This window comes from Somniosus microcephalus, chromosome 10 (assembly GCF_052327205.1).
Source record: "Somniosus microcephalus isolate GS21.2 chromosome 10, FLI_Smic_1.0, whole genome shotgun sequence".
Taxonomy (NCBI): Eukaryota; Metazoa; Chordata; class Chondrichthyes; order Squaliformes; family Somniosidae; genus Somniosus; species Somniosus microcephalus.
In genome coordinates, this window is record NC_140996.1 from 5471816 (window position 1) to 5499101 (window position 27286).

A 27286-nucleotide genomic window follows, 5' to 3' on the forward strand; every position below is an offset into this window, starting at 1 on the left:
CCTCTCTCACACTTGTCTTTGAACTAGGGTTGGTTACCTGGCTTGATGGTGATGCAGGAGTGAGGGAGATGCCAGGCGATGAGGTTACAGGTTGGGGTGGAATACAATTCTGCTTATGGCCCACAGCGCCTCATGGATGAGCTGCTAGATATATACTTAAACTATCACACTCAGCACGGAGATAGTGCCACATGACACGATGGAGGGTGTCCTCAGTGTGACACTTGTTCCACACAAAGAGTAGTGGAAATTTGGGACACACTCTGTCAAAGGGCTGTGGATGGGACTGAGATCGATAGATTTCTGTTGGTTGAGGGCATCGAGGGATATGGATCAAAGGCTGGGAAATGGAGTTGAAGTTCAGATCAGCCATGATCTAATTGAACAGCAGAGCAGGCTCAAGGGACTGAATGGCCTCCTGCTGTTCCTGTGTTTTGCAGCTTGTGTTCAATAATGGGATCTTAAACAGGTCATGAACCGCCGCAGACTTCAAGAGGCTCCAACCCCTCCCCCGTAGCATGTCAGTAAAGCAGAGGTGCAGTTTGTGAGACAAGAAATAGCGCGAATACAATTGATTAAACCCGCTGACTGCCAGAATAAAGTCTGACAAAATAATTACATTTTATGCACTTGGACTTCTGCCAAGCAGTTCATTGAAGGTCATTTCCTCAACTTGGCAAACCCAAGCTGGAGAGAAGCTCGCAGAGCTGTTTAATGGATGGAAATTCACAGACTGATGTACCCGTGTTCACTGAGGTTCACTACCTGCGAATGTCACGTGCAGAAATCACCCCAAATCCACTCCCCTAGCGTCGAATTCTGCCCTCTTGCGCATCTCCGATTCCCATCGCTCCACCATTGGCGGCCGTGCCTTCAGCTGCCGGGGCCCCCAGCTCTGGAATTCCCTCCCTAAACCTCTCCGCCTCGCTACCTCTCTCTCCTCCTTTAAGTCGCTCCTTAAAACCTCCCTCTTTGACCAAGCTTTTGGTCACCTGTCCTAACTTCTCATTAGGTGGCTCGGTGTCAAATTTTTCTTGGTAATCGCTCCTGTGAAGCACCCTGGGACGTTTCACTACGTTAGAGGCGCTATATAAATACAAGTCGTGTTTGAATTCTGTCACGTTCTCCATTCCCTGCAGTGGAGACCATTAAGTATCTCCCAGGTGAAAGCCTAGTTAGGTGTCGGTTCCCTCGCTCCAGTGTAGAGTTTGGAAGGTGCTTACCTTGACAAGACTTTGTTGAAAAGTCATATTTGTATCCAAGATCGCATCTGCACTCATAAGAACCCAATGTGTTTTTACAGTGCGCTGATCCACAGAGCTCCAGATCCAACGCACATTCATTGATGTCTGCAAATTTAAATGATTTTCATTAGCTTTACAACTTATAAAGTTATCAATTGAATTGATCTCATTAATTAAAATATGTGAGCCTGCTAAATTAAATGATAAGAATTAACTTAAGTTGGAGTACAATAGAATACAATACAGTGCAGTGATTCTAGTCACCTGCCAGCTATATCGTACCCCTCCCAAACCCGCCACCTCTTCCACCTAGAAAGACAAGGGCAGCAGGCGCATGGGAACACCACCACCTCCAAGTTCCCCTCCAAGTCACACACCATCCCGACTTGGAAATATATCACCATTCCTTCATCGTCGCTGGGTCAAAATCCTGGAACTCCCTCCCTAACAGCACTGTGGGAGCACCTTCACCACACGGACTGCAGCGGTTCAAGAAGGCGGCTCACCACCACCTTCTCGAGGGGTAACTAGGGAATGGGCAATAAATGCTGGCCTTGCCAGCGACATCTACATCCCGGGATTGAATGCAAGAAACTCGGAAACTCAGGCCCATCCCACCTGTGACTTTTCCTCCCCTTCACTTGGGCCCACTGTCCACTTTCCCCATCCGTTAATATTAATGGACAGGAAACCGGGGGCTGCGGAAGGCTGCCCCTCCCCCGGAGCAGGTATTCCGAGGACTCTGTCTCTTTAGCCCTTGGTCCCCATCTCACCTCGGCATCTTCGATTGTCCAGCAGCTTGTTGAACCCTTTCCTGCACAGGCACTGGTAACTCCCCTCCACGTTGGAACAGATGTGCTCACAGCCACCATTGCTGGTCTCACACTCGTTAATATCTGGAGAGAGGAGAAAGGCCACAGTGCTAATTACTAGACTCGCTCTCGTGCCCGGCTTTTTGCACACTTCCCATAAAATGTCAAAGATGAAAAAATATAGCCCAGTGGGAGGGTGGGTGCGGTGGGGGGGGGGGGAAAGGAAGGGGGTGGGGGAGAGTAAGGGGGGATCCGACAGCTGGAAAACCACAGTTAAAGGGAGGGCAGTGGGCTCAAGTGTCAGCTGTGGTTCAGTGGGCAGCTCTCTCGCCTCTGAGTCAGAAGGTCGTGGGTTCACAGTCCCACTCCAGAGACTTGAGCACAAAAATCCAGGCTGACACTCCAGTGCAGTGCTGAGGGAGCGCCGCACTGTTGGAGGGGCAGTACTGAGGGAGTGCTGCACTGTCGGAGGGGCAGTACTGAGGGAGTGCTGCACTGTCGGAGGGGCAGTACTGAGTGAGGCCTGCACTGTCGGAGGGGCAGTACTGAGGGCGTCCTGCACTGTCGGAGGGGCAGTACTGAGTGAGGCCTGCACTGTCGGAGGGTCAGTACTGAGGGAGTCTTGCACTGTCGGAGGGGCAGTACTGAGGGAGTGCTGCACTGTCGGAGGGGCAGTACTGAGTGAGGCCTGCACTGTCGGAGGGGCAGTACTGAGGGCGTCCTGCACTGTCGGAGGGGCAGTACTGAGTGAGGCCTGCACTGTCGGAGGGTCAGTACTGAGGGAGTCTTGCACTGTCGGAGGGGCAGTACTGAGGGAGTGCTGCACTGTCGGAGGGGCAGTACTGAGTGAGGCCTGCACTGTCGGAGGGGCAGTACTGAGGGAGTCCTGCACTGTCAGAGGGGCAGTACTGAGGGAGTGCTGCACTGTCGGAGGTGCAGTATTGAGGGAGTGCTGCACTGTCGGAGGGGCAGTACTGAGGGAGTCCTGCACTGTCGGAGGGGCAGTACTGAGTGAGGCCTGCACTGTCGGAGGGGCAGTACTGAGGGAGTCCTGCACTGTCGGAGGGGCAGTACTGAGGGAGCGCTGCACTGTCGGAGGGGCAGTACTGAGGGAGCGCTGCACTGTCGGGGGGGCAGTACTGAGGGAGCACCGCACTGTCAGAGGTGCCGTCTTTTGGATCAGATGTTAAACCGAGGCCCCGTCTGCTCTCTCGGGTGGACGTAAAAGATCCCACGGGCACTATTCCAAAGAGGAGCAGGGGAGTCCCCCCGGTGTCCTGGGGCCAATATTTATCCCTCAACCAACACCTAAAACAGATTATCTGGTCATTGTCACATTGCTGTTTGTGGGAGCTTGCTGTGCGCAAATTGGCTGCCGCGTTTCTCACATTACAGCAGTGACTACACTTCACAAAGTACTTCATTGGCTGTAAAGCGCTTTGAGATGTCCTGAGGTGGTGAAAGGCGCTATAGAAATGCAAGTCTGTCTTTTTATTAAGGATCACTGGTTAGATCGCTTACTACTGATAGGTGGTGAGCGATCAATCCAATCCTAACAGGCCAGGGCCCCGCTCCGCAGCCTCCCGCCTGGGCAGGGGGACTGCGCGCCCGTCACTGCCTCAGGCGCGAACCTTGGGCACGGCCCGGTTTTCCGCAGCCAGCGCCTGGCTCTGAGGCCGGAAACATCTGCAGCTGGAGATGGAAACGTTTGAGAACAGGATCCAATCCGGATACGAGGCCCTCTGCAGTCGAATATCATGATGTCAATCACCGGATAGGCTTTTTCGTGAGGAGTGAGCACTGGAGTGAGACAACCCACGGAAATCAATATATTCGTAGGAACAGGAGGAGGCCATTCAGGCCCCTGAGCCTGTTCGGCCATTCGATTAGATCATGGTGATCTGTATCTGAACACCATCCTGGTTCCATAACTCCTAATATCTTTACCAAAGAGCAGAGGGAGCAACACATCCACTGATGCTGCATCAACTGCGATTTCCAGGACTTGAGATTTTTGTTGGGTAAGAGCCAAGGAGCAGCAGATCAGCCATGATCTAATAGAATGGTGGAACAGGCTCGAGGGGCTGAATGGCCGCCTCCTGTTTCTCTGGATAATGTCCCCGCCGGTCTTCCTTTTTTAAAACCAAACCAGAGGACAATATGCATAAAAATTACTCCAGTCGGAGTGCCATCTTTCTCTGTCGAGGCGGTGTTCCTAGTGAATCTAAGAATCATACAGCACAGAAGGAGGCCATTCGGCCCATCGTGCCTGTGCCGGCTCTTTGAACGAGCTCTCCAATCAGTCCCACTCCCCCCCTGCTCTTTCCCCAGAGCCCTGCAGCTTTGGGCTGCAGTACAGCTCAGTGATGATAGATTCGCAGTTCTCCGTCAGAATCGGACACACACCTTGTCCACACGATTGGCCTTCCCAGCCCGGTTTACAGATGCACTTAAAAGCACCCTTCTGATCCTCACATCGTTTATACCCGACTGGATGGCAAGGCAGTGGGGAACACTGATCCGGGATATCTGGAAATAAAGGAGAGAAGAGGTGAGCTGGGAAGGCACAATGATTGCAGCTGGGGACTTACACTGTCACTGCGAGTGTACAGGTCAAAGTAGCTGATCTGAATTTAAACTTTCAATTTCGATTGTTTTCACCAGGTTTACCCATTGAACTGCCGTCACATGTCCCAAGCTAAACCAGGAATAGAAAGCTGAGCGCGAGAAAAAGCCAGTTATGGTTTTCAATAATGAAAATACTCAAAAAGGTGAGAAGAGACCACTTGTCGGAGGGGCAGTACTGAGGGAGCGCCGCACTGTCGGAGGGGCAGTACTGAGGGAGTGCTGCACTGTCGGAAGGGCAGTACTGAGGGAGCGCCGCACTGTCAGAGGGGCAGTACTGAGGGAGCGCTGCACTGTCGGAGGGGCAGTACTGAGGGAGCGCTGCACTGTCGGAAGGGCAGTACTGAGGGAGCGCCGCACTGTCGGAGGGACAGTACTGAGGGAGTGCCGCACTGTCGGAAGGGCAGTACTGAGGGAGCGCCGCAATGTCGGAGGGGCAGTACTGAGGGAGTGCTGCACTGTCGGAAGGGCAGTACTGAGGGAGCGCCGCACTGTCGGAGGGACAGTACTGAGGGAGTGCCGCACTGTCGGAAGGGCAGTACTGAGGGAGCGCCGCACTGTCGGAGGGGCAGTACTGAGGGAGCGCCGCACTGTCGGAGAGGCAGTACTGAGGGAGTGCTGCACTGTCGGAAGGGCAGTACTGAGGGAGCGCCGCACTGTCGGAGGGGCAGTACTGAGGGAGCGCCGCACTGTCGGAGGGGCAGTACTGAGGGAGCGCTGCACTGTCGGAGGGGCAGTACTGAGGGAGTGCCACACTGTCGGAGGGGCAGTACTGAGGGAGCGCTGCACTGTCGGAGGGGCAGTACTGAGGGAGCGCCGCACTGTTGGAAGGGCCACCTTTCATCAAACATCACTAAAACAGATTATCTGGTCATTATCACATTGCTGTTTGTGGGAGCTTGCTGTGCACAAATTGGCTGTCGCGTTTCCTACATTACAACAGTGACCACACTTCAAAGGTACTTCATTGGCTGTAAAGCGCTTTGGGACATCCTGAGGTCGTGGAAGGCGCTATAGAAATGCAAGTCTTTCTTTTTACTCACTCATGTTTCAGTTTGGCTCACTCAGCAATCCACAGCTGCAGCATCAGGAGCTGAAAGCTGCTCAACGATCTCCCAGTGAGAAGGTCGACTGACCACAATGAGTACCTCTCCTTTCAGTTCATACTCTTCACTGCTGAGATAGAGCACGATTGGCACTGGGGATTTCATAGGACCTCTGATATGCCAAACAGCAACAGGACTGCGTGGACCCTCGCTTACTTCACAGGCAACCCTTACACCCAAAACAAGACTTTCACCCCCGGAGCGTTCAAACTTGGGCACTGAGGTAACAGAAAGTAGCTCTAATGCACAGCGCCACCCAAATCTCCACCGCACATCCGTACTACATTGCGCCTGTAATCCGATATAATTGTGCCTGTAATTCCGATATAATTGTGTCTGTAATTCCGATATAATTGTGTCTGTAATTCCAATATAATTGTCTGTAATTCCGATATAATTGTGCCTGTAATTCCAATATAATTGTCTGTAATTCTGATATAATTGTGCCTGTAATTCCGATATAATTCTGTCTGTAATTCTGATATAATTGTGCCTGTAATTCCGATATAATTGTGCCTGTAATTCCGATATAATTGTGCCTGTAATTCCGATATAATTCTGTCTGTAATTCTGATATAATTGTGCCTGTAATTCTGATATAATTGTCTGTAATTCCGATATAATTGTGCCTGTAATTCCGATATAGTTGTGCCTGTAATTCCGATATAATTGTGCCTGTAATTCCGATATAATTGTGCCTGTAATTCCGATATAATTGTGCCTGTAATTCCGATATAATTGTGCCTGTAATTCCGATATAATTCTGTCTGTAATTCCGATATAATTGTCTGTAATTCCGATATAATTCTGTCTGTAATTCTGATATAATTGTGCCTGTAATTCTGATATAATTGTCTGTAATTCCAATATAATTGTGCCTGTAATTCCAATATAATTCTGTCTGTAATTCCGATATAATTGTGCCTGTATTTCCGATATAATTCTGTCTGTAATTCTGATATAATTCTGTAATTCCGATATAATTGTGCCTGTAATTCCGATATAATTCAGCCTGTAATTCCGATATAATTGTGCCTGTAATTCCGATATAATTGTGCCTGTAATTCCGATATAATTCTGTCTGTAATTCTGATATAATTGTGCCTGTAATTCTGATATAATTGTCTGTAATTCCGATATAATTGTGCCTGTAATTCCAATATAATTGTGCCTGTAATTCCGATATAATTGTGCCTGTAATTCCGATATAATTCTGTCTGTAATTCCGATATAATTGTCTGTAATTCCGATATAATTGTGTCTGTAATTCCAATATAATTGTGCCTGTAATTCCGATATAATTCTGTCTGTAATTCCGATATAATTGTCTGTAATTCCAATATAATTGTGCCTGTAATTCCGATATAATTGTGCCTGTAATTCCGATATAATTCTGTCTGTAATTCCGATATAATTGTCTGTAATTCCGATATAATTGTGCCTGTAATTCCGATATAATTGTGCCTGTAATTCCGATATAATTCTGTCTGTAATTCTGATATAATTGTGCCTGTAATTCTGATATAATTGTCTGTAATTCCGATATAATTGTGTATGTAATTCCGATATAATTGTGTCTGTAATTCTGATATAATTCTGTCTGTAATTCCGATATAATTCTGTCTGTAATTCCGATATAATTGTGTCTGTAATTCCGATATAATTGTGTCTGTAATTCCGATATAATTGTGTCTGTAATTCTGATATAATTCTGTCTGTAATTCCGATATAATTGTGTCTGTAATTCCGATATAATTGTGTCTGTAATTCCGATATAATTGTCTGTAATTCCGATATAATTATGTCTGTAATTCCGATATAATTGTGTCTGTAATTCCGATATAATTGTGTCTGTAATTCCGATATAATTGTGTCTGTAATTCTGATATAATTCTGTCTGTAATTCCGATATAATTGTGTCTGTAATTCCGATATAATTGTGTCTGTAATTCCGATATAATTGTGCCTGTAATTCCGATATAATTGTGTCTGTAATTCCGATATAATTGCCTGTAATTCCAATGAGAGTAAAACATATTCAAAATGCGGAGTTATTTTCGTTGCGTTTTCCTATCAGCCTCGTTACACTGAGCATATTACGAGTAACTTACTGTGAACACACGTCACTAGATCGGAATTTCTGCCTGAAATGGGTCCATACCGAGAGATGCATTCTGTGGGGAAGAACAGCGACCAGAGTTGTTTATTGTTAATGAGAAGTTATTTCACAACCATGATTACAAAAAGCCCCTTTAAAGCAGCTTTTCTCACTGGCACATCATCCAAAGAAGTACATCATATTTAATTTTAATTTATAATTCGGTAAATCAAACCAATACACACTCTACGAGTATCGAATTCGTGATATTTTATGAATATGGAGAAATATTAGGGATTATTTCCTTAATTCAATGTTGGGCAGATTTTGGGAACGCACATCCTCGGCTCAGAGCCTATCAGAAGCTCACATCAGGAGAGTGTGGGTGCTCTCCCCATCAGGAGGGTGTGGGTGCTCCCCATCAGGAGAGTGTGGGTGCTCTCCCCATCAGCAGAGTGTGGGTGCTCTCCCCATCAGGAGAGTGTGGGTGCTCTCCCCATCAGGAGACTGTGGGTGCTCCCTATCAGGAGAGTGTGGGTGCTCCCCATCAGGAGAGTGTGGGTGCTCCCCCCATCAGGAGAGTGTGGGTGCTCACCATCAGGAGAGTGTGGGTGCGCTCCCCATCAGCAGAGTGTGGGTGCTCTCCCCATCAGCAGAGTGTGGGTGCTCTCCCCATCAGGAGAGTGTGGGTGCTCCCCATCAGGAGAGTGTGGGTGCTCCCCCCATCAGGAGAGTGTGGGTGCTCCCCATCAGGAGAGTGTGGGTGCTCCCCATCAGGAGAGTGTGGGTGCTCTCCCCATCAGGAGAGTGTGGGTGCTCTCCGATCAGCAGAGTGTGGGTGCTCTCCCCATCAGGAGAGTATGGGTGCTCTCCCCATCAGCAGAGTGTGGGTGCTCTCCCCATCAGCAGAGTGTGGGTGCTCTCTGATGTAAGAAAAAGGAGACTTACCATCAAGTAACTTTAAAGTAAGCTTTAAGTAACTTATAAACACACTATATACACAAGAGAGGTCTTTACCATGCCTCTGGTAGAAGCCTCTTACAATACTGAACAGACCAGTATTTATACCAGTCCAACAGGAAGTGACATATGACAGAAAGTGAGGTATGTACACAGTTCATAGTTCACAGTTCACAGGAAGTGATGACATAACTTCCCGGAAGTTATTATTTTTTATCACATTCTTCCCTCCTGCAGGATTAGGAGGCTGTGGTCTACCTTTTGGTCCGCAGCCGCCGAACAAGGAAGAGTCGCACCCGTTTGGATTCCCGTCGTAGAGGGTCGCTGGTCCGCTTACATGCGGTTGGCCATTGGTCAGAGTCTGTGTGGCCTGGATTGCCCTGTGAAGGGTCGGGGAGATCATGGCTTCGAGCACGAGCCCCAATAGGTTCAAAGTCGGACTGCCTCTGTTCAGAGGGAGGTGCAGAGCTGGTCTGTGGTGGATCAGTACTTTCATGCGCGGTACTGGGAGGGTCGCAACCTTGAGCACGGGGTTCTACCGGCACCAAGCTAGTTGGTGTCCGATCAGGATCCTGGAGAGGGGTACCCGATAGGTCCCAAGAGTTTCCTGGTGAAATGCCATCACCCGATGTCCCACTAGGTCCTGGTGGGCAGGGAGCCAGATCCCGTAATGATACGGTAGATTCTCGGCCGTCGGAATATCGTATGTTTGCATAGGTGGGGTTGGCATCGGTTAGTTCGACCTCGTCTACAAGAGGGTCATTTTTAGACGTCCGAACGTATCTTCCGAGTAATACAGGTCCAGGAGTAGTTAGCCATGACGGGAGTGATGTCCCATGAGATGAGCGACGCTGGAATCCAAAGAACCGCTCATGAGGTGTAGTATTTGTGGCTGTAGAAAGCAGGGACCGTATAGAGTGCAATGCATCCGGAAGCACTGTTTCCCATTGCTGGTCTGGTAGGCCCCGAGATCTTAAAGCGAGACGTACGGAATTCCAGATGATACCGTTATACCTCTCTACCTGCCCATTTCCGATGGGATGGTATGGTGTTGTTTTGCTTGTAGCAATTCCCCGTTCTGAGAGGTAGTCCTTGAGTTCCCTTGACATAAAGGATGGACCCCGATCTGAGTGAATATAAGCCGGCATGCCACAGAGAGAAAATACCTGCTCAAGGCAGCAGATTACTGTGGATGCCAGCATATTGGAGCAGGGGAAGGCAAACGGAAAACGTGAATATTCGTCGATCATGGTGAGCAAATATGTGTTCCGAGTTGAAGAGGGCACTGGGCCCTTAAAATCGATGCTAAGTCGTTGCATCGGTTGGGTTGCATGTATGAGTATACCATCTGAGGGGCGGAAGAACTGAGGTTTTAATTCCGCACAAAGCCGGCATTCTGAGCATATTTTCTTTACATCTCCAGTGGAAAAAGGGAGATTCCGTGATCGTACGAAATGTAGCATGCGCGTAACGCCAGGATGACACAAACCATTGTGGACATCCATAAGAGTGGAGGATGACATAGTGGAGCAGAATGCCCGTGTGAGGGTGTCCGGGGCCACATTCTCCTTGCCAGGACGATAGAGAATGGTATAACCAAAAGAGGCCAGTTCCATCCTCCAAAGTTGTATTTTATTATTCTTAATTTTGGTTCGTTTTCGATTATCGAGCATGAAGGCGACTGATCGTTGGTCCGTGATCAATGTAAAGTGCTGGCGAGCTAGAAAATGGTTCCACTTCCGTACTGCCTCTATGATGGCTGTGGCTTCTTTCTCAACCGGAGGATAATGTAGCTCGGCACCTTGTAAGGTCCTGGACATAAATGCTACAGGACGACCTTCCTGATTCAGAGTAGCCGAGATCGCCACCTCCGAGGCATCACATTCAACCACGAAAGGGAGATTCTCATCAATGGAGTGAAGAGCCGCTTTCTCCAACTGTTTTTTGAGAAGGTTAAAGGCTGCAACAGCCGCTGTTCCCAGTGGAAATGATCTAGCATGCAGCAAGGGTTGGATTTTGTCCGAAAAATGAGGAATCCATTTAGCGTAGTATGCAAACAGACCGAGAGCCCGACGTAAAGAAGCCGGATTCTTAGGTGACGGGAGCTCTTGGAGCGGGCGAAGTCTTTCTGGGTCTGGCTTAATGATACCATTGCCTACGCAGTAGCCAAGGATGTTGATGGTCGGTTGTGACTCAACAGATTTGGATTCATTCAAGGTCAAATTACGGCGATGGAGGGCATCCCGAAATTTTTGGAGGTTGGAGTCGTGTTCCTGTTGATCGTGACCTGCAATGGTAATGTTATCAAGATAGGGAAAAGTGTCCCTTAGGTTTTCCTGCTTAACCAGGCCATCCATTGCCCGTTGAAAGACAGCCACTCCATTAGTAACCCCGAATGGGAGGCGACGAAATTGGTACAGCCGTCCATTAGCCTCAAAGGCTGTGTACTGCTTATCTGAGACCTTCAAGGGTAACTGATGATAGGCACTTTTTAAATCGTAAGTTGAGAACACTTTGTATTCGGCCAGTTTATTAACCATATCATCAATGCGTGGCAATGGGTAGGCGTCCAAGTCGGTATATTGATTGATGGTTTGCGAATAATCGATGCATAGTCGCTGTTTGTGAGGTTTTAGAGGGTTCTTGACAATGACGACTTGAGCCCGCCAGGGCGACGAACATGGTTCAATGATATCCTCTGCTAGAAGTCGAGAGATTTCAGCCGCAATAAAAGATTGGTCTTCCTGATTAAAGCGCCGCGATTTCGTTATTATCGGTTCGCATTGAGGCGGAATACTGGCAAATAATGAGGGTTCATCAAGTGAAGCTGCTGATAATGCACAAAATGGTAATTTAGACGGTATATTAGAAATAGTAAGTCCGGGTTTGGATCCACCAAACTCAATGGTGAGTTTCTTATGCTGTTTTTGGAAGTCCAGCCCTAAGAGGAGATCACTACATAAGTCCTTGAGCACCGAAAGTCGGGTGGAGGGATACATACGACCATGAAGTGTCATATCAACAACACAAAAGCCGGAGATTCTGGTATTAAGTGATGACTGGGCCATCGCAATTGCCTGGTCCGATGGGAAGACATGTAGTTTCAATTTCGCAACAATCTGTTCCTTAATGAAACTATCAGTACTTCCTGAGTCAATTAAGGCATCTAAGGTATGCCCTTTAATTGAAATTTTTGTGGCTGCATGAGACAGGTTCTGTGGGCAAGCAGCTGTAATTGGTGTCGTTGCACAGAGAGTGGCTAAAACTCTCGGTGTGCTTCTTCGGGAGAGAGCTCGAGAGGAAGCTTGATAGGTCCTAGCTGGAGCATCTTGATAGGCCCTAATTGGGGCAGTTCGGTAGGCCTTAGCTGGATTGGCCCTCGTAGAGGCCCTTGATAGGCAAACTTTAGCAAAGTGTCCTTTTTTCCCGCAATAACTGCAGATTGCATTGCGAGCAGGGCAGGTTTTCCTAGGGTGAAAAGCATCTCCACAAAAGAAGCATTCCTTCCTAGATTGCCAAGAGGCTGCTAAAGTGGGGTCGTCCTCCTCTTCTTCATCAGAATTAGATTCCCCCATGATAGGGTTCACCTGAGACCGCTTGAATTGTCTGGTTGCAGCTACAGCAGCAGATCGAGATCTGGGCAGCTGATAGAGGTCTGCATTTCTCTTTGCCAAATCCAGTGAACAAGCTAGGTCAAAAGCTTTTTGTAGCTCAAGTGTTTTACTTTCTAGTAGACGCTGGCGTATAAATGGAGAGGCAATCCCGCAGATGAAAGCATCACGAATCATTTCTTGGCGGTACAGCTCAGCTGAGGCTGCCTGAAAGTTACAATCTACGCTGAGCCTGCGAAGTTCTTGCAGGAATTCGTCAATTGATTCCCCTGGCCCTTGTCGGGCTGTGGCCAGTAGATGTCTAGCATAGACCTCATTTGGGGTCTTCGCATACAGTTTCTTAAGTGCCCGAATCACCTCTTCGTAATTATCCCATTCATCAACATATTCGAACACTTTTGGGGTCACATAATTGACAAGTATCTTCAATTTAGCAGGAGCATCCGCTTTACATTCATCCAGAAAATTCTCAAAAGTACGATACCAATGCTTCCATACCCTGCCAGCTGCTGGTGTATTCGGGTCCAAGTCCAGACGAATAGGTCTAAGGATTTTCTCCATGATGGGTGGTTCCCTGGATCCTTAACTTCCGAGTTTGTCTGAAGGTCAAGTATTTGTCAGTGTAAATACTAAGTTACTTAAATTTATGTAAGAAAAAGGAGACTTACCATCAAGTAACTTTCAAGTAAGCTTTAAGTAACTTATAAACACACTATATACAAGAGAGGTCTTTACCATGCCTCTGGTAGAAGCCTCTTACAATACTGAACAGACCAGTATTTATACCAGTCCAACAGGAAGTGACATGACAGGAAGTGAGGTATGTACACAGTTCATAGTTCACAGTTCACAGTTCACAGGAAGTGATGACATAACTTCCCGGAAGTTATTATTTTTATCACACTCTCCCCATCAGGAGAGGGTGGGTGCTCCCCCCATCAGGAGAGTGTGGGTGCTCTCCCCATCAGGAGAGTGTGGGTGCTCCCCATCAGGAGAGTGTGGGTGCTCCCCATCAGGAGAGTGTGGGTGCTCTCCCCATCAGGAGAGTGTGGGTGCTCCCCATCAGGAGAGTGTGGGTGCTCTCCCCATCAGGAGAGTCTGGGTGCTCCCCATCAGGAGAGTGTGGGTGCTCCCCATCAGGAGAGTGTGGGTGCTCTCCCCATCAGGAGAGTGTGGGTGCTCTCCCCATCAGGAGGGTGTGGGTGCTCTCCCCATCAGGAGAGTGTGGGTGCTCCCCATCAGGAGAGTGTGGGTGCTCCCCATCAGGAGAGTGTGGGTGCTCTCCCCATCAGGAGAGTGTGGGTGCTCCCCATCAGGAGAGTGTGGGTGCTCCCCATGAGGAGAGTGTGGGTGCTCCCCATCAGGAGAGTGTGGGTGCTCCCCATCAGGAGGGTGTGGGTGCTCTCCCCATCAGGAGAGTGTGGGTGCTCCCCATCAGGAGGGTGTGGGTGCTCGGAGAGTGTGGGTGCTCCCCCATCAGGAGAGTGTGGGTGCTCGCCCCATCAGGAGAGTGTGGGTGCTCGCCCCATCAGGAAAGTGTGGGTGCTCGCCCCATCAGGAGAGTGTGGGTGCTCCCCCATCAGGAGAGTGTGGATGCTCTCCCCATCAGGAGACTGTGGGTGCTCCCCATCAGGAGAGTGTGGGTGCTCGGAGAGTGTGGGTGCTCCCCCATCAGGAGAGTGTGGGTGCTCTCCCCATCAGGAGAGTGTGGGTGCTCTCCCCATCATGAGAGTGTGGGTGCTCCCCCATCAGGAGAGTGTGGGTGCTCCCCATCAGGAGAGTGTGGGTGCTCCCCATCAGGAGAGTGTGGGTGCTCTCCCCATCAGGAGAGTGTGGGTGCTCTCCATCAGCAGAGTGTGGGTGCTCTCCCCATCAGGAGAGTGTGGGTGCTCTCCCCATCAGGAGAGTGTGGGTGCTCTCCCCATCAGGAGAGTGTGGGTGCTCCCCCCATCAGGAGAGTGTCGGTGCTCCCCATCAGGAGAGTGTGGGTGCTCTCCCCATCAGGAGAGTGTGGGTGCTCCCCATCAGGAGAGTGTGGGTGCTCCCCATCAGGAGAGTGTGGGTGCTCGGAGAGTGTGGGTGCTCCCCCATCAGGAGAGTGTGGGTGCTCCCCATCAGGAGAGTGTGGGTGCTCTCCCCATCAGGAGAGTGTGGGTGCTCTCCCCATCAGGAGAGTGTGGGTGCTCCCCCATCAGGAGAGTGTGGGTGCTCCCCATCAGGAGAGTGTGGGTGCTCCCCATCAGGAGAGTGTGGGTGCTCGGAGAGTGTGGGTGCTCCCCCATCAGGAGAGTGTGGGTGCTCGGAGAGTGTGGGTGCTCCCCCATCAGGAGAGTGTGGGTGCTCTCCCCATCAGGAGAGTGTGGGTGCTCCCCATCAGGAGAGTGTGGGTGCTCCCCATCAGGAGAGTGTGGGTGCTCCCCATCAGGAGAGTGTGGGTGCTCTCCCCATCAGCAGAGTGTGGGTGCTCTCCCCATCAGCAGAGTGTGGGTGCTCCCCCTGGGCTGGAGGGGAGGGTGCGGAATTGCCACAGCGATTACTCCTGCGGTCCCTGACTGGTTCGAACTTACATCAACAGGCCACATAAAGTGGGGACATTTGCAGCTAATTCTAAGCTTGGGGGGGAAGGAGGAAGGAGAGCGAGTATGAAGACAGCAAAAGAAATCTCTAAATGGGCAGACCAGCAGAAGATGAAACTGAATCCAGAGTGGAAATGGAGCCGCCCATTAAGAGGAAGAATGGGAGTTACTCGCGCGCTCCATAATACACAACCAGGTCAAAGTGCAGTTGAAAGGGACCCGGGAATACTGGAGGAGGTAGCGCTTAAACTGTCAAATCACCCGACAGTGGGAATAAATAGGAAAGATTGAACAGGCTGGGGCTCTTTACTCTGGAAAAGAGACCGAGGGGTGACCTGATTGAGGTCTTTAAAATTCTGAAAGATTTCGATAGGGTAGACGTAGAGAAGATGTTTCCACTTGTGGGGGAGACCAGAACTAGGGGCCATAAATATAAGATAGTCACTGATAAATCCAATCGGGAATTCAGGAGAAACTTCTTTACCCAGAGAGTGGTGAGAATGTGGAACTCGCTGCCACAGGGAGTGTTTTTTTTCATTCATTGATGGGATGTGGGCGTCGCTGGCTAGGCCTGCATTTAGTGCCCATCCCTAATTGCCCTTGAGAAGATGGTGGTGAGCCGCCTTCTTGAACCGCTGCAGTCCATATGGTGTAGGTACACTCACAATGCTGTTAGGAAGGGAGTTCCAGGATTTTGGCCCAGCGACAGTGAAGGAACGGCGATACAGGTCCAAGTCAGGATGGTGTGTGGCTTGGAGGGGAACTTGTAGGTGGTGATGTTCCCATGCGCCTGCTGCCCTTGTCCTTCTAAGTGGTAGAGGTCGCGGGTTTGGAAAGTGCTGTTGAAGGAGCTTTGGCGAGTTGCTGCAGTGCATCTTGTAGATGGTACACACTGCAGCCACAGTGCGCCGGTGGTGGAGGGAGTGAATGTTGAAGGTGGTGGATGGAGTGCCAATCAAGTGGGCTGCTTTATCCTGAATGGTGTCGAGCTTCTTGGAGTGTTGTTGGAGCTGCACTCATCCAGGCAAGTGGAGAGTATTCCATCACACTCCTGACTTGTGCCTTGTAGATGGTGGAAAGGCTTTGGGGAGTCAGGAGGTGAGACACTCGCCGCAGAATTCCCAGCCTCTGGCCTGCTCTTGTAGTCACAGTATTTATATGGCCGGTCCAGTTCAGTTTCTCACAGAAACCCCACAGTGCAGATAAGAGGCCATTTCGGCCCATCGAGCCTGCACCGACACATATCCCACCCTATCCCCGTAACCCCACGTATTTAATCCCCCTAACACTAAGGGTCAATTTATCATAGCCAATCATCCTAACCCGCACATCTTTGGACTGTGGGAGGAAACCGGAGCACCCGGAGAAAACCCACTGATCAATGGTGACCCCCAGGATGTTGATAGTGGGGGATTCAGCGATGGTAATGCCATTGAATGTCAAGGGGAGATGGTTAGAGTCTCGCTTGTTGGAGATGGTCATTGCCTGGCACTTGTGTGGTGCGAATGTTACTTGCCAGTTGTCAGCCCAAGTCTGAATGTTGTCCAGGTCTTGCTGCCTATGGACACGGACTGCGTCAGTATCTGACGAGTCTCGAATGGTGCTGAATAGGTTGAGGCGAATAGCAGAGATGTATTTAAGGGGAAGCTGGATAAACACACGAGGGAGAAGGGAATAGAAGGATATGCTGATAGGGGAGATGAAGAGGGGTGGGAGGAGGCTCGTGTGGAGCAGAAACACCGGCACGGACCAGTTGGGCCGAATGGCCTCTTTCTGTGCTGTAGACTCTGTGTAACAGCTGGTCTGGTAATTATTCTTTTAGCGGTAACAGCACCACCTTTGGGGGGAGGTGAGAATTGTGGCCGCTGCACTTGGTGTCGCACAATGGCTGAACCATCACACCTCTGATCGACACTGGGGTAGACTTTAAACTTACCGCCCGGCTGTAAAACTGGGCAATGTGGATCAGCCACCCGCTTATAGAAACCGCCCGGTTTTCATGTTGATTGATTTCAATGGAATGGAAAATTGAATGTTTTTTCTGTAACACTTTAGACACGGACAGCAGGTTGAAAATCTGTCGCCGGGTGTACGAAACGACATAGCAACACAACAAAAACATAGCTTAATGCAAAGACTCAACTCACCCCTATATTTTGGATAAAAATAATTCTGCGGAAAAAAAAGACACCAAATCAGAGAGGAATATCTGGCAATAACGAAACTACGGTTAAAAAAAAGACATCTTTCAGATAAAGCCACAACCACCATTACAACAGCGAGGCCCACAGAGGACGAGCACGGTGAGCTCACTAACCACAGCAGCCCAATGGGGTTCTGCAGCTCGCCACATACAAAGAAAGAACATGTATTTATACAGCGACACTCACAGCATCCCAAAGCACGTTATAATTAAGCAATTGAAGTGTGGTCACTGTTGTAATGTGGGAAACACGGCAGCCAATTTGTGCACAGCAAGACCCCACAAACAGCAATGTGATAATGACTCAGATCATCTGTTTTTTAGTGATGTTGGCTGAGGGATAATGATTGGCCCCAGGACACCAGGGAGAACTCCCCGCTGCTCTTCTTTGAAATGGGGGGGGAGGGAGGACGGGGAGAGGAGCGAGGAGGCAGGGGGAAGGAGCTAACCCGGGTCAGCAGCAGCCCAGATTATTATTGCGGGGCCCAGAGGACCCTGCATCCCCTGTTCCTCCTGGACCCACATTAGACAATGGCCTAGAAATTGAACGTGAAAAAAATGGTGGCTGCCTCACTTCCGCCCGCTCCCGAGGCGGCCGCCATTTTTGGGAGGTCACCAGCGCTGCCGTTGCCTGCGCTCGCGGAATGTATTTTAATTAGCAGCAGCGTGACGCCAAACTGGCTCACGCTCGTCCATTTGTAGCTCGCCACTCCTCTTACCGCCCTCTGCAAAGCACGGCGGTGCGTGCAGCCACTGACAGCGCGGAGAGGCGGGAGAAAGCAGCAGCGAGCTAGAACCCGTACTGTACACAGCTGCTGGGGTAACTGGTAACTATGGAGAGCTATTGGAGCGAAAACTGCTTCCACTGAAATGCATCAAATCTCCTCCCTGTTCAGTCAAACGTTACAAGAGGTAAACACTTTTAAAATAAACTGCACTGTACTACAGCTGTAATAATCTCAGGAAAAATCAAAGCTGCATTTCCTTAAATTTTACACATTGGGGTTTTTTAGTTCAGGAACTGATAAAATGATATGCAAAGTTTGGATGTCTGCTTTTGAAAGGCTTGACAGCATATTCTCACCAAGAGATCTTCACAAGTCTGCTGTTGTTAAAAATGTAACTGAACTCTGTTCTGCACCAGTCACACCAGTGAACTCCTGTCCAAGAGCTCATGTTCTTTTTAAAATTTATTTCCATTGATGTCTCATGCAACGGTTTAAGGACATCTGTGCCACAGTCTTACGTGGTGTTTCCAGTCACAGTCCCTCCAGATCTGAGCCTGTGTTTTCACAGCCACTCACCGGGGAGTGAATGCCCTAACCAGAGAAAGAGCGTGTATGGCAGATGTCAGGTTACAAATACATCTGAGAATCAGGCTGAATGTAGAAAGTTCAGAGAAGTGAAAAAGAAAATAAGAGGGGCAAAGAGAGGGTATGAGAATAGAATGGCAGCCAACATAAAAGGTAATCCAAGTCTTCTATAGGCAGATAAATAGTAAAAGGATAGCAAGAGGAGGGGTGGGGCTGATTAGGGACCAAAAAGGAGACCTTAGCATGGAAGCAGAGGGCATGGATGAGAAATGAGTACTTTACATCTGTCTTCACCAAGGAAGAGGATGCTGCCATAGACATTGTGAAGGAGGAGTTGTAGAGACACGTGATAGGATAAAAATTGACAGGAGGTATTCGAAAGACTGGCTGTACTTATTAACGTAGATAAATCACCAGGAGCGGATGGGATGCATCCTAGGATGCTGAGGAAATTGAGGGAGGAAATCGTGGAGGTACTGGCCATAATATTCCAATCCTCCTTAGATACGGGGGTGGTGCCAGAGGACTGGAGAATTGCAAATGTCACCATTGTTCAAAAAAGGGTGTAAAGATAAACCCAGCAACTACAGGCCAGTCAGTTTGACCTCGGTAGTGGGGAAACTTTTAGAAATGATAACCAGGGACAAAATTAACAGTCACTTGGACAAGTGTGGATTAATTAAAGAAAGCCAACACGGATTTGTTAAAGGCAAAGCGTGTTTAACTAACTTGATCATGTTCTTTGATGAGGTAACAGAGAGGGTTGATGAGGGCAATGCAGTTGACGTGGTGTACATGGACTTCCAAAAGGCGTTCGACAAAGTGCCACATAATAGGCTTGCCAGCAAAGTTGAAGCCCATGGAATAAAAGGGACAGTGGCAGCATGGATACGGAATTGGCTAAGTGATAGGAAACAGAGAGTTGTGGTGAACGGTTTTTCAGACTGGAGGAAGGTATACAGTGGTGTTCCCCAGGGGTCGGTTCTAGGATCACTGCTCTTCTTGATATAAATGACTCGGGTGTACAGGGCACAATTTAAATATATGCAGATGACACAAAACTTGGAAGTATAGTGAACAGTGAGGAGGAGAGTGATAGACTTCAGGAAGACATAGACAGGCTGGTGGAATGGGCGGACACGTGGCAGATGAAATTTAATGCAGAAAAGTGTGAAGTGATACATTTTGGTAGAAAGAATGAGGAGAGGACATTTAAACTAAATGGTACAATCCTGACGGGGGTGCATGAACAGGGAGACCTGGGAGTATATGTGCACAAATCATTGAAGGTGGCAGGGCAGGTTGAGAAAGCAGTTAAAAAGGCTTACGGGATCCTGGGCTTCATAAATAGAGGTATAGAGTACAAAAGCAAGGAAGTTATGATGAACCTTTATAAAACACTGGTTCGGCCCCAACTGGAGTATTGTGTCCAATTCTGGGCACCGCACTTTAGGAAGGATGTGAAGGCCTTAGAGAGGGTGCAGAAAAAATTTACGAGAATGATTCCAGGAATGAGGGACTTCAGTTACGTGGATAGACTGGAGAAGTTGGGGTTGTTCTCATTGGAGCAGAGAAGGTTGAGAGGAGATTTGATAGAGGTGTTCAAAATCATGAGGGGTCTGGACACAGTTGATAGAAACTGTTCCCATTGGCAGAAGGGCCGAGAACCAGAGGACACAGATTTAAGGTGATTGGCAGAAGAACCAAAGGCGACATGAGGAAAAATGTTTTTATGCAGCGAGTGGTTTGGATCTGGAATGCACTGCCTGAAAGGGTGGTGGAGGCAGACTCAATCACTGCTTTCAAAAGGGAGTTGGATAAGTATCTGAAGGAAAGAAATTTGCAGGGCTCCGGGGAAAGGGCGGGGGAGTGGGACTAGCTGAAGTGCTCTTGCAGGGAGCCGGCACGGGCTCGACGGGCCGAATAGCCTTCTTCCGTGCTGTAACCATTCTAGGATTCAAGGGAGTGAATGCCCTCTGCGATATGCAGGCTCATGCACTGTCACTGCTAGCTGTGCATTGCCATCCTCCTCCAGCACCATGGGGGAGCACAAACCTCCACACAGCATCTGGGCGACAGATCTGTGGAGCTATGGCAGTCAGCGAAGGTGGGAGTACCAGGTAGTCTGGCACCCATTTGTGGACCCCACACATGACCCACGCAAATGTCCACGAAAGTAAGAGGGGAGCCATAGATCAGCACATGCCTCGCGATGTGCCACAATGCACAACGCTCCAATCCTACAAGGGCCATCAGCGGACTCGATAGCAAAACCCAGGAGCCGTCACCAAATGATCCGACACGGCACATAGAGTCATCGAGTCATAATGGCACAGATGGAGGCCATTCGGCCCATCGACTCCATGCCGGCTCTCTGTAGAGCGATCCAGTCATTGCCCGAGAACGTCGCACCGAGCCTTCAGACGTGACCTTTGGCCTCCTGCTGAGATTAGCGCTAGAAAGATCGCGCTGCACGACAGATTCTCCGCTCATGTAAATGAGCAGGTAGCACTAAACACCGGTGCTACCTGCGCACTTTGTGAGGGCAGCCGTTAATCTCGGCCCGCACTGTTACCGGTAGTTTTCCGGCCTATTCGAATTTCTAGGCCATTGTTTCACCAACCTTTAAGAGTCTTCAGTTCCTGGTGGGAAGGTTCTGCTGAGCAAAGCGCCCTCGGAATCCACGCCGCCCAACGGCCGTAATATTAGCTTTGGAATCTTATCGACGTGATGGGACCCTGACTTAAAATGAGTGAGGCGGGCATCTCAGCCGCCTAGTAAACCAGTAAATCTACAGCTCCGATACTAACTCCCATTCCGCCCCGTGTCTAACGGGAGTTAAAATCCCCGCCCGTGAATCCCTTACTGTCCTGGATTAGGCTTTGAAACGTGGCCCGGTGGCATCGGTCACAGATCCATCCGAGACCATCGAGACCGGCCCAGGACTGGGTTCCTGCTGGCTCGGGTACTGGTGTGAAGCAATGGATCACTGCATGGGTTGCTCCTGGACATACCCTTCACCCAAATCATTTGTTCAGCTCCAGAGTGTAACTTAGGGCAAGGGGTGAGTGTCCACAGGCTGGCAGGTAGTGAATTAAATTTAAAGCCCCAAACACTCCCTCCAGGTGAAACAGCAACTTATTGCACTTCTTTCAGTTTAATATCCTGTGTTCACTCCTCTACATTGGGGAGATCAAACGCAGATTGGGTGACCGCTGTTTCTCTCTCCACAATGCTGCCTGACCTGCTGAGTATTTCCAGCATTTTCTGTTTTTATTTTAAACTTAAAGCGATCTCCACTTCATTTCTGAAGGTATACAGAGTACTGGGACCTGGGAGTGCTCCTTCCTCTCACCATTCTGTCTTATGGTCACCATTGCAAAGAGTTCTACAGTGCCAAGGCTTCCTGCAGTCGCTGAACTCTGTCATTTTCACTGTTTATGTTTGCAGTATTTATATAACCACTTGTTGTGTATGTAACCTGTTCCACCTTAAGAGAGCTTAAGCCTGTTCCACCTTAAGAGATGTACTACTTTCTCAGGCTGCTGTAGACGTAATACCGGGGGTGAACACACCGGTATATAAGCACGGTGCAGTAATCTTGTATTCAGTGTAGTCCCTACCTCCAACCAGTAAAGACCTGTTTTATTGTTACTGATTAAGTCTGAGTATTAATTACTTGAACAACTCACAGACTTAACACTGGCGACGAGTCAGGTTCTTACCCTGCGGCAGTTATTCCACGGCGGCTTCGTCCACAGACAGGACGTTGAAGAGAGGTTTCAAATCTCACCACCCCACTGGAAGCGACAGGCATTAGGACCCTGAAGCCTCCATCAGCGACTGAAAACTGGAGGACAGAAGACATCCTGCAGCTTCTTTTTCAACCTCGGTGGTGGGTAAGCCAAGCAGCGTTGGCTGCAAAGACAGGGCTGGGGGAAGTCGGAGGTATAAGGGCCATCGATCGAAATCCCTGATAAGGGCCGCACTCGGGCTGAAAGGCGCAGCGTCGGCAGACACTGAAGGCGCGAGAGCCGCGGTGAAAAGCGCGGGCCATCGATCGCGGCGGAGATAAGGGCCGCACTCGGGGCTGAAGGGAGACGGCGTCGGGGGACGGGTGAAGACCGCCAAGCGCGGGAAAACCGCCATTTTGTGGGCGGAGGACGACGGCAAGAGCGGGAAGCCGCCATCTTGGATAGCAGTAAAAAAAAAAATCTGAGAAATTGCAAATCTGATAAAGTACTACAATGCCTAAACACGGGAATATTAGCAACTTTGATAGTGACATCGAAGATTGGGCCATATATGTTGAACGAGTTAAAAATTATTGTAAGGCCAATAAAATTCGTGAGGCTGATAAAGCACTAACATTATTAAATTTAATGGGTGCGAAGACATACGAGCAATTGAAACACCTGTTATCACCAGATGAACCGGCGGATAAGACGTTCGATGAGATTGTTACTGTCCTGAAAGATCATCTAAACCCCACGCCGCTGATGCTAGCGGAACGATTTAAATTTTACGACAGAAGGCAGCTACAGCATGAAAGCAATGCTGAATATTTGCTGGAATTGCGTAAATTAGCGAAATATTGCCAGTTTGGAACGGGACTGACAGATGCACTACGAGACAAATTTGTGTGTGGTTTATTTAAACAGGATACACAAAAGCGACTGCTCGAGGAGAATGAGCTGACGCTTGAGAAGGCGGTCACTATGGCAGCAGCACACGAAGCCGCAGCGAGAGGCACGGCAGTAATGCAGCTACGGTCACCGGAGCTCAGTGCACACAAATTGGGTGTGAGTTCTGGCAAATGTTATCGTTGTGGAAAGACAACGCATGATCAGAACCAGTGTTGGTTTAAAAACCAAGAATGTAGAACTTGTGGTAGGCTTGGACATATAGCTAGAGTATGCAGGTCAGGGAAGAAGACCAGCAACAAGAAGTCACCGCAAGGAAAATACGCAAAAGTACACAAGGTGGCCGAACAGGAGTCCGATTCAGACGCTAGCAGTAATGAACTGGCTGGCTTAAGCAGTACTGAACTGGCTAGCTTAAGGGTACTCAACGTTGGTAAGGGTGCAGACCTCCAGACAATTTGGGTTACTCTTCAGATAGAAGGAGTCCAAGTAAAAATGGAATTGGACACTGGATCGGCATTGTCGGTCATGAATAAGAAAGATTACAGAAGGTTATTCCAACATATTCCCCTACAGGATACGGAGATTATATTGACAACCTACACGGGGCAGAGAGTGTACCCCATCGGGACAATAAAGGTTGCAGTGGCCAACAAGGGCGAAGGAAGTCAAATAATGGACTTATATGTGCTACCGGAGGGAGGTCCACCACTACTAGGCCGGGAGTGGTTTAGAAACATAAATATGGACTGGCATTCGCTAAAAGCCATAAAGAGTGAGAACTCGGTGCAGATAATCAGCCCAGACTCTAGAACTGATGATGGTAAGACCAACCCATGTGCAAAAGACAAAGTTTCAGCACAGAATTCCACTGAGCAACAACAACATAGTTTAACAGAGAATTCTGAGTCTGTCAAGTCTACTGATATGCACATTCTTGAGGGACACTGGGCTCGAACTCAACTCCATTTCAAACTACAACAGCAATTAGAACAAATGATTCGCCGTTTTGAGCAAGAGATGAATGAAATAAAAAAGTTCTTTGTTACAGAGTGGGAGAATCTGGAAAGGCAACAGAAGCAACTGATGGAGAAAATGGAGCAGGAGCACACCAACCATCTGCGCGAGGAGGCCGAACGAATCAAAGCTGATTCAGGTTCTGAAGGTGCGTGCCATAATCTGGTGTCGGAAGAGTTAACGGTCAGCCAACTCCTTCATATGCTGAGGGACAAGACTCTGAAATGGGAAAAACTTGAACACGAGCTGCGATCTTCAAAGGAAAAGGGTTCGGAGCTCTCAAAAGTCATTGAGATGGCTGATGTGACGACACAGACTGAAACGACTGCAACAGAGCAGCCATTGGATGCCAAAAGTACGCTGACTCATGTCAATGTAGAACAACAGACCGCTGAAACAGCTGCTCCGGTAGAGGGATTGCATAGTCCGATCAATCAATCTCCAAAGGAAGTTGAAGTATTAAAATCACAAATGAGGTCACTAGTAAACGACTTGCTGAAAGCCCAGAAAAAGCTGGATGCAGAGGTACACATGAAGAAGTCTCTTCAGGAAAGATGTCTGGATTTGGAACAAGAGCTGGCTAACGTCCAGCTGGGTATGGAGGAAATAGAAGACCCTCTCGCTGACCTGTCGGACGACTCCGAATATTACTATGTCCTGTCCTGCCCAACTTGTAACTTCGACTCCCACCATACAGAAATCATGGAGGAGCACCGAAAGTCTACGGAACATCGGGAGAAGGTGGCTCTACTACGAAAAAAGGAGGAAGAGAAGGAGGAACTGCGCATGCAGCTGGCAGCTGTGGCAGCTGACAATGGAGCCCAGAGAGTCTCCAAGAAGCAGAAAAGGAAAAGTAAAAACAGAAGATGACCCATCTGAACCATTATCACCTCTACCAGATCACACACGTGGTCCCTCCGAACGGAGCCAAATCAGTTCGGAAGTTCAAGCTGTTAAATCCATGAAAGGACTATTGAATGAGTAACGTGAACCGACTACACCACAGAGATTGAATCTGTGAACTGTTTTCCGCAGAGACTGAATCTGTGGTATGTTACGTTAAACATGAAGTTATATATGTATATATGTTATTACGTTATGTTAAATGGGGGGGTGACTATAAAGCTAAGAAGGGAGGAGTGTTGTGTATGTAACCTGTTCCACCTTAAGAGAGCTTAAGCCTGTTCCACCTTGAGAGATGTACTACTTTCTCAGGCTGCTGTAGACGTAATACCGGGGGTGAACACACCAGTATATAAGCACTGTGCAGTAATCTTGTATTCAGTGTAGTCCCTACCTCCAACCAGTAAAGACCTGTTTTATTGTTACTGATTAAGTCTGAGTATTAATTACTTGAACAACTCACAGACTTAACACCACTCTTCCGCCGCCCTCCGCCACTTTAACAGTTTCCAGTTTCCTGGCCCCAGCTGCCTCCTTTTCACCATGGACGTACAATCCCTCTACACCTCTATCCCCCACCAGGATGGCCTGAGGATGCTCCGCTTCTTCCTTGAACAGAGGCCCGACCAGTCCCCATCCACCACCACCCTCCTCCGCCTGGCTGAACTTGTTCTCACGTTGAACAACTTCTCCTTTGACTCCACTCACTTTCTCCAAATAAAAGGTGTTGCTATGGGAACTCGCATGGGCCCTAGCTATGCCTGCCTTTTCGTGGGACATGTGGAATTTTTTTTGTTCCAGTCCTACTCGGGTCCCCTCCCTCACCTCTTTTACTGGCACTTTGAAGACTGAATTGGTGCTGTTTCCTGCTCTCGCCTCAAATTGGAAAATTTCATCAACTTTGCTTCCAATTTCCACCCTTCCCTCACCTTCACATGATCCATCTCCGACTCTTCCCTTCCCTTCCTCGACTTCTCTGTCTCCATCTCTGGGGATAGGTTATTGACAAACATTCACTGCACGCCCACTGACTCCCACAGCTACCTGGACTACACTTCCTCCCACCCGGCTTCCTGTAAGGACTCTATTCCATTCTCCCAGTTCCTCCATCTCCGCTGCATCTGCTCCGACGATGTCACCTTCCACACCGGTGCTTCCAACATGTCTTCCTTTTTCGTCAACCGAGGATTCACCATTACTGTGGTTGGCACGGCCCTTGACCGTGTCCGTTCCATTTCCTGCACTTCTGCCCTCACCCCTTCCCCTCCCTCCCAGAACCACGATAGGGTTCCCCTTGTCCTCACCTTTCACCCCACCAGCCTCCACATTCAACAGATCATCCTCCGCCATTTCCGCCACCTCCAGCGTGATCCCACCACCAAACACATCTTCCCCTCACCTCCCCTTTCAGCATTCCGTAGGGACCGCTCCCTCCGCGACACCCTGGTCCACTCCGCTATCACCCCCAACATCCCCTCCCCTCCCCATGGCACCTTCCCGTGCAAGCGCAGGAGAAGCAACACCTGCCCTTTTACCTCCTCCCTTCCCACTGTCCAGGGCCCCAAACACCCCTTCGAGGTGAAACAGTGATTTACTTGTACTTCTTGCAATCTAGTATACTGTATTCGCTGCTCACGATGCGGTCTCCTCTACATTGGGGAGACCAAACACAAATAGGGTGACCGCTTTGCGGAACACCTCCGCTCAGTCCACGAGCGTGACCCCGAGCTTCCGGTCGCCTGTCACTTTAATTCTCCGCTCCACTCCCACTCTGATCTCTCTGTCCTCGGCCTATTGCATTGTTCCAATGAAGCTCAATGTAAGCTCGAGGAACAGCACCTCATCTTTCGATTAGGCACTTTACAGCCTTCTGGACTCAACATCGAGTTCAACAATTTCAGACTATAAATTGGCCCCTGTATTTCTTTATATTTTTTTGTTTTCTCTCTTGTTTCCTCACACGGTAGCTGTTAGTGTTGCTGCCATCATCATTCACACCTCATCTAGAGCCATCTTTTGTTTCTTAACTTGTCCCATTACCTGTCCTTTTGCCTTGCATAAGAACATAAGAAATAGGAGCAGGAATAGGCCACTTGGCCCCTCGAGCCTGCTCTGCCATTCAATGAGATCATGGCTGATCTTGGGCTCAAAGCCACTTCCCCGCCCGCTCCCCAT

At 49.1% G+C, this 27286-nt stretch overlaps 1 protein-coding gene across 1 annotated transcript in view; it reads right to left on the minus strand.

Annotated features, from left to right (window-relative positions):
* Positions 1–27286, minus strand: part of LOC147111400 (growth arrest-specific protein 6-like) — a 73768-nt gene that overhangs the window by 40292 nt on the left and 6190 nt on the right. The window contains exons 3-7 of the mRNA XM_085998361.1: positions 17180–17204; positions 7899–7961; positions 4463–4585; positions 2018–2140; positions 1224–1349 (exon numbers count right to left, since the gene is read on the minus strand). Coding sequence (XP_085854487.1) covers positions 1224–1349; positions 2018–2140; positions 4463–4585; positions 7899–7961; positions 17180–17204 — 460 coding nt within the window. The remainder of the gene's footprint in view (positions 1–1223; positions 1350–2017; positions 2141–4462; positions 4586–7898; positions 7962–17179; positions 17205–27286) is intronic.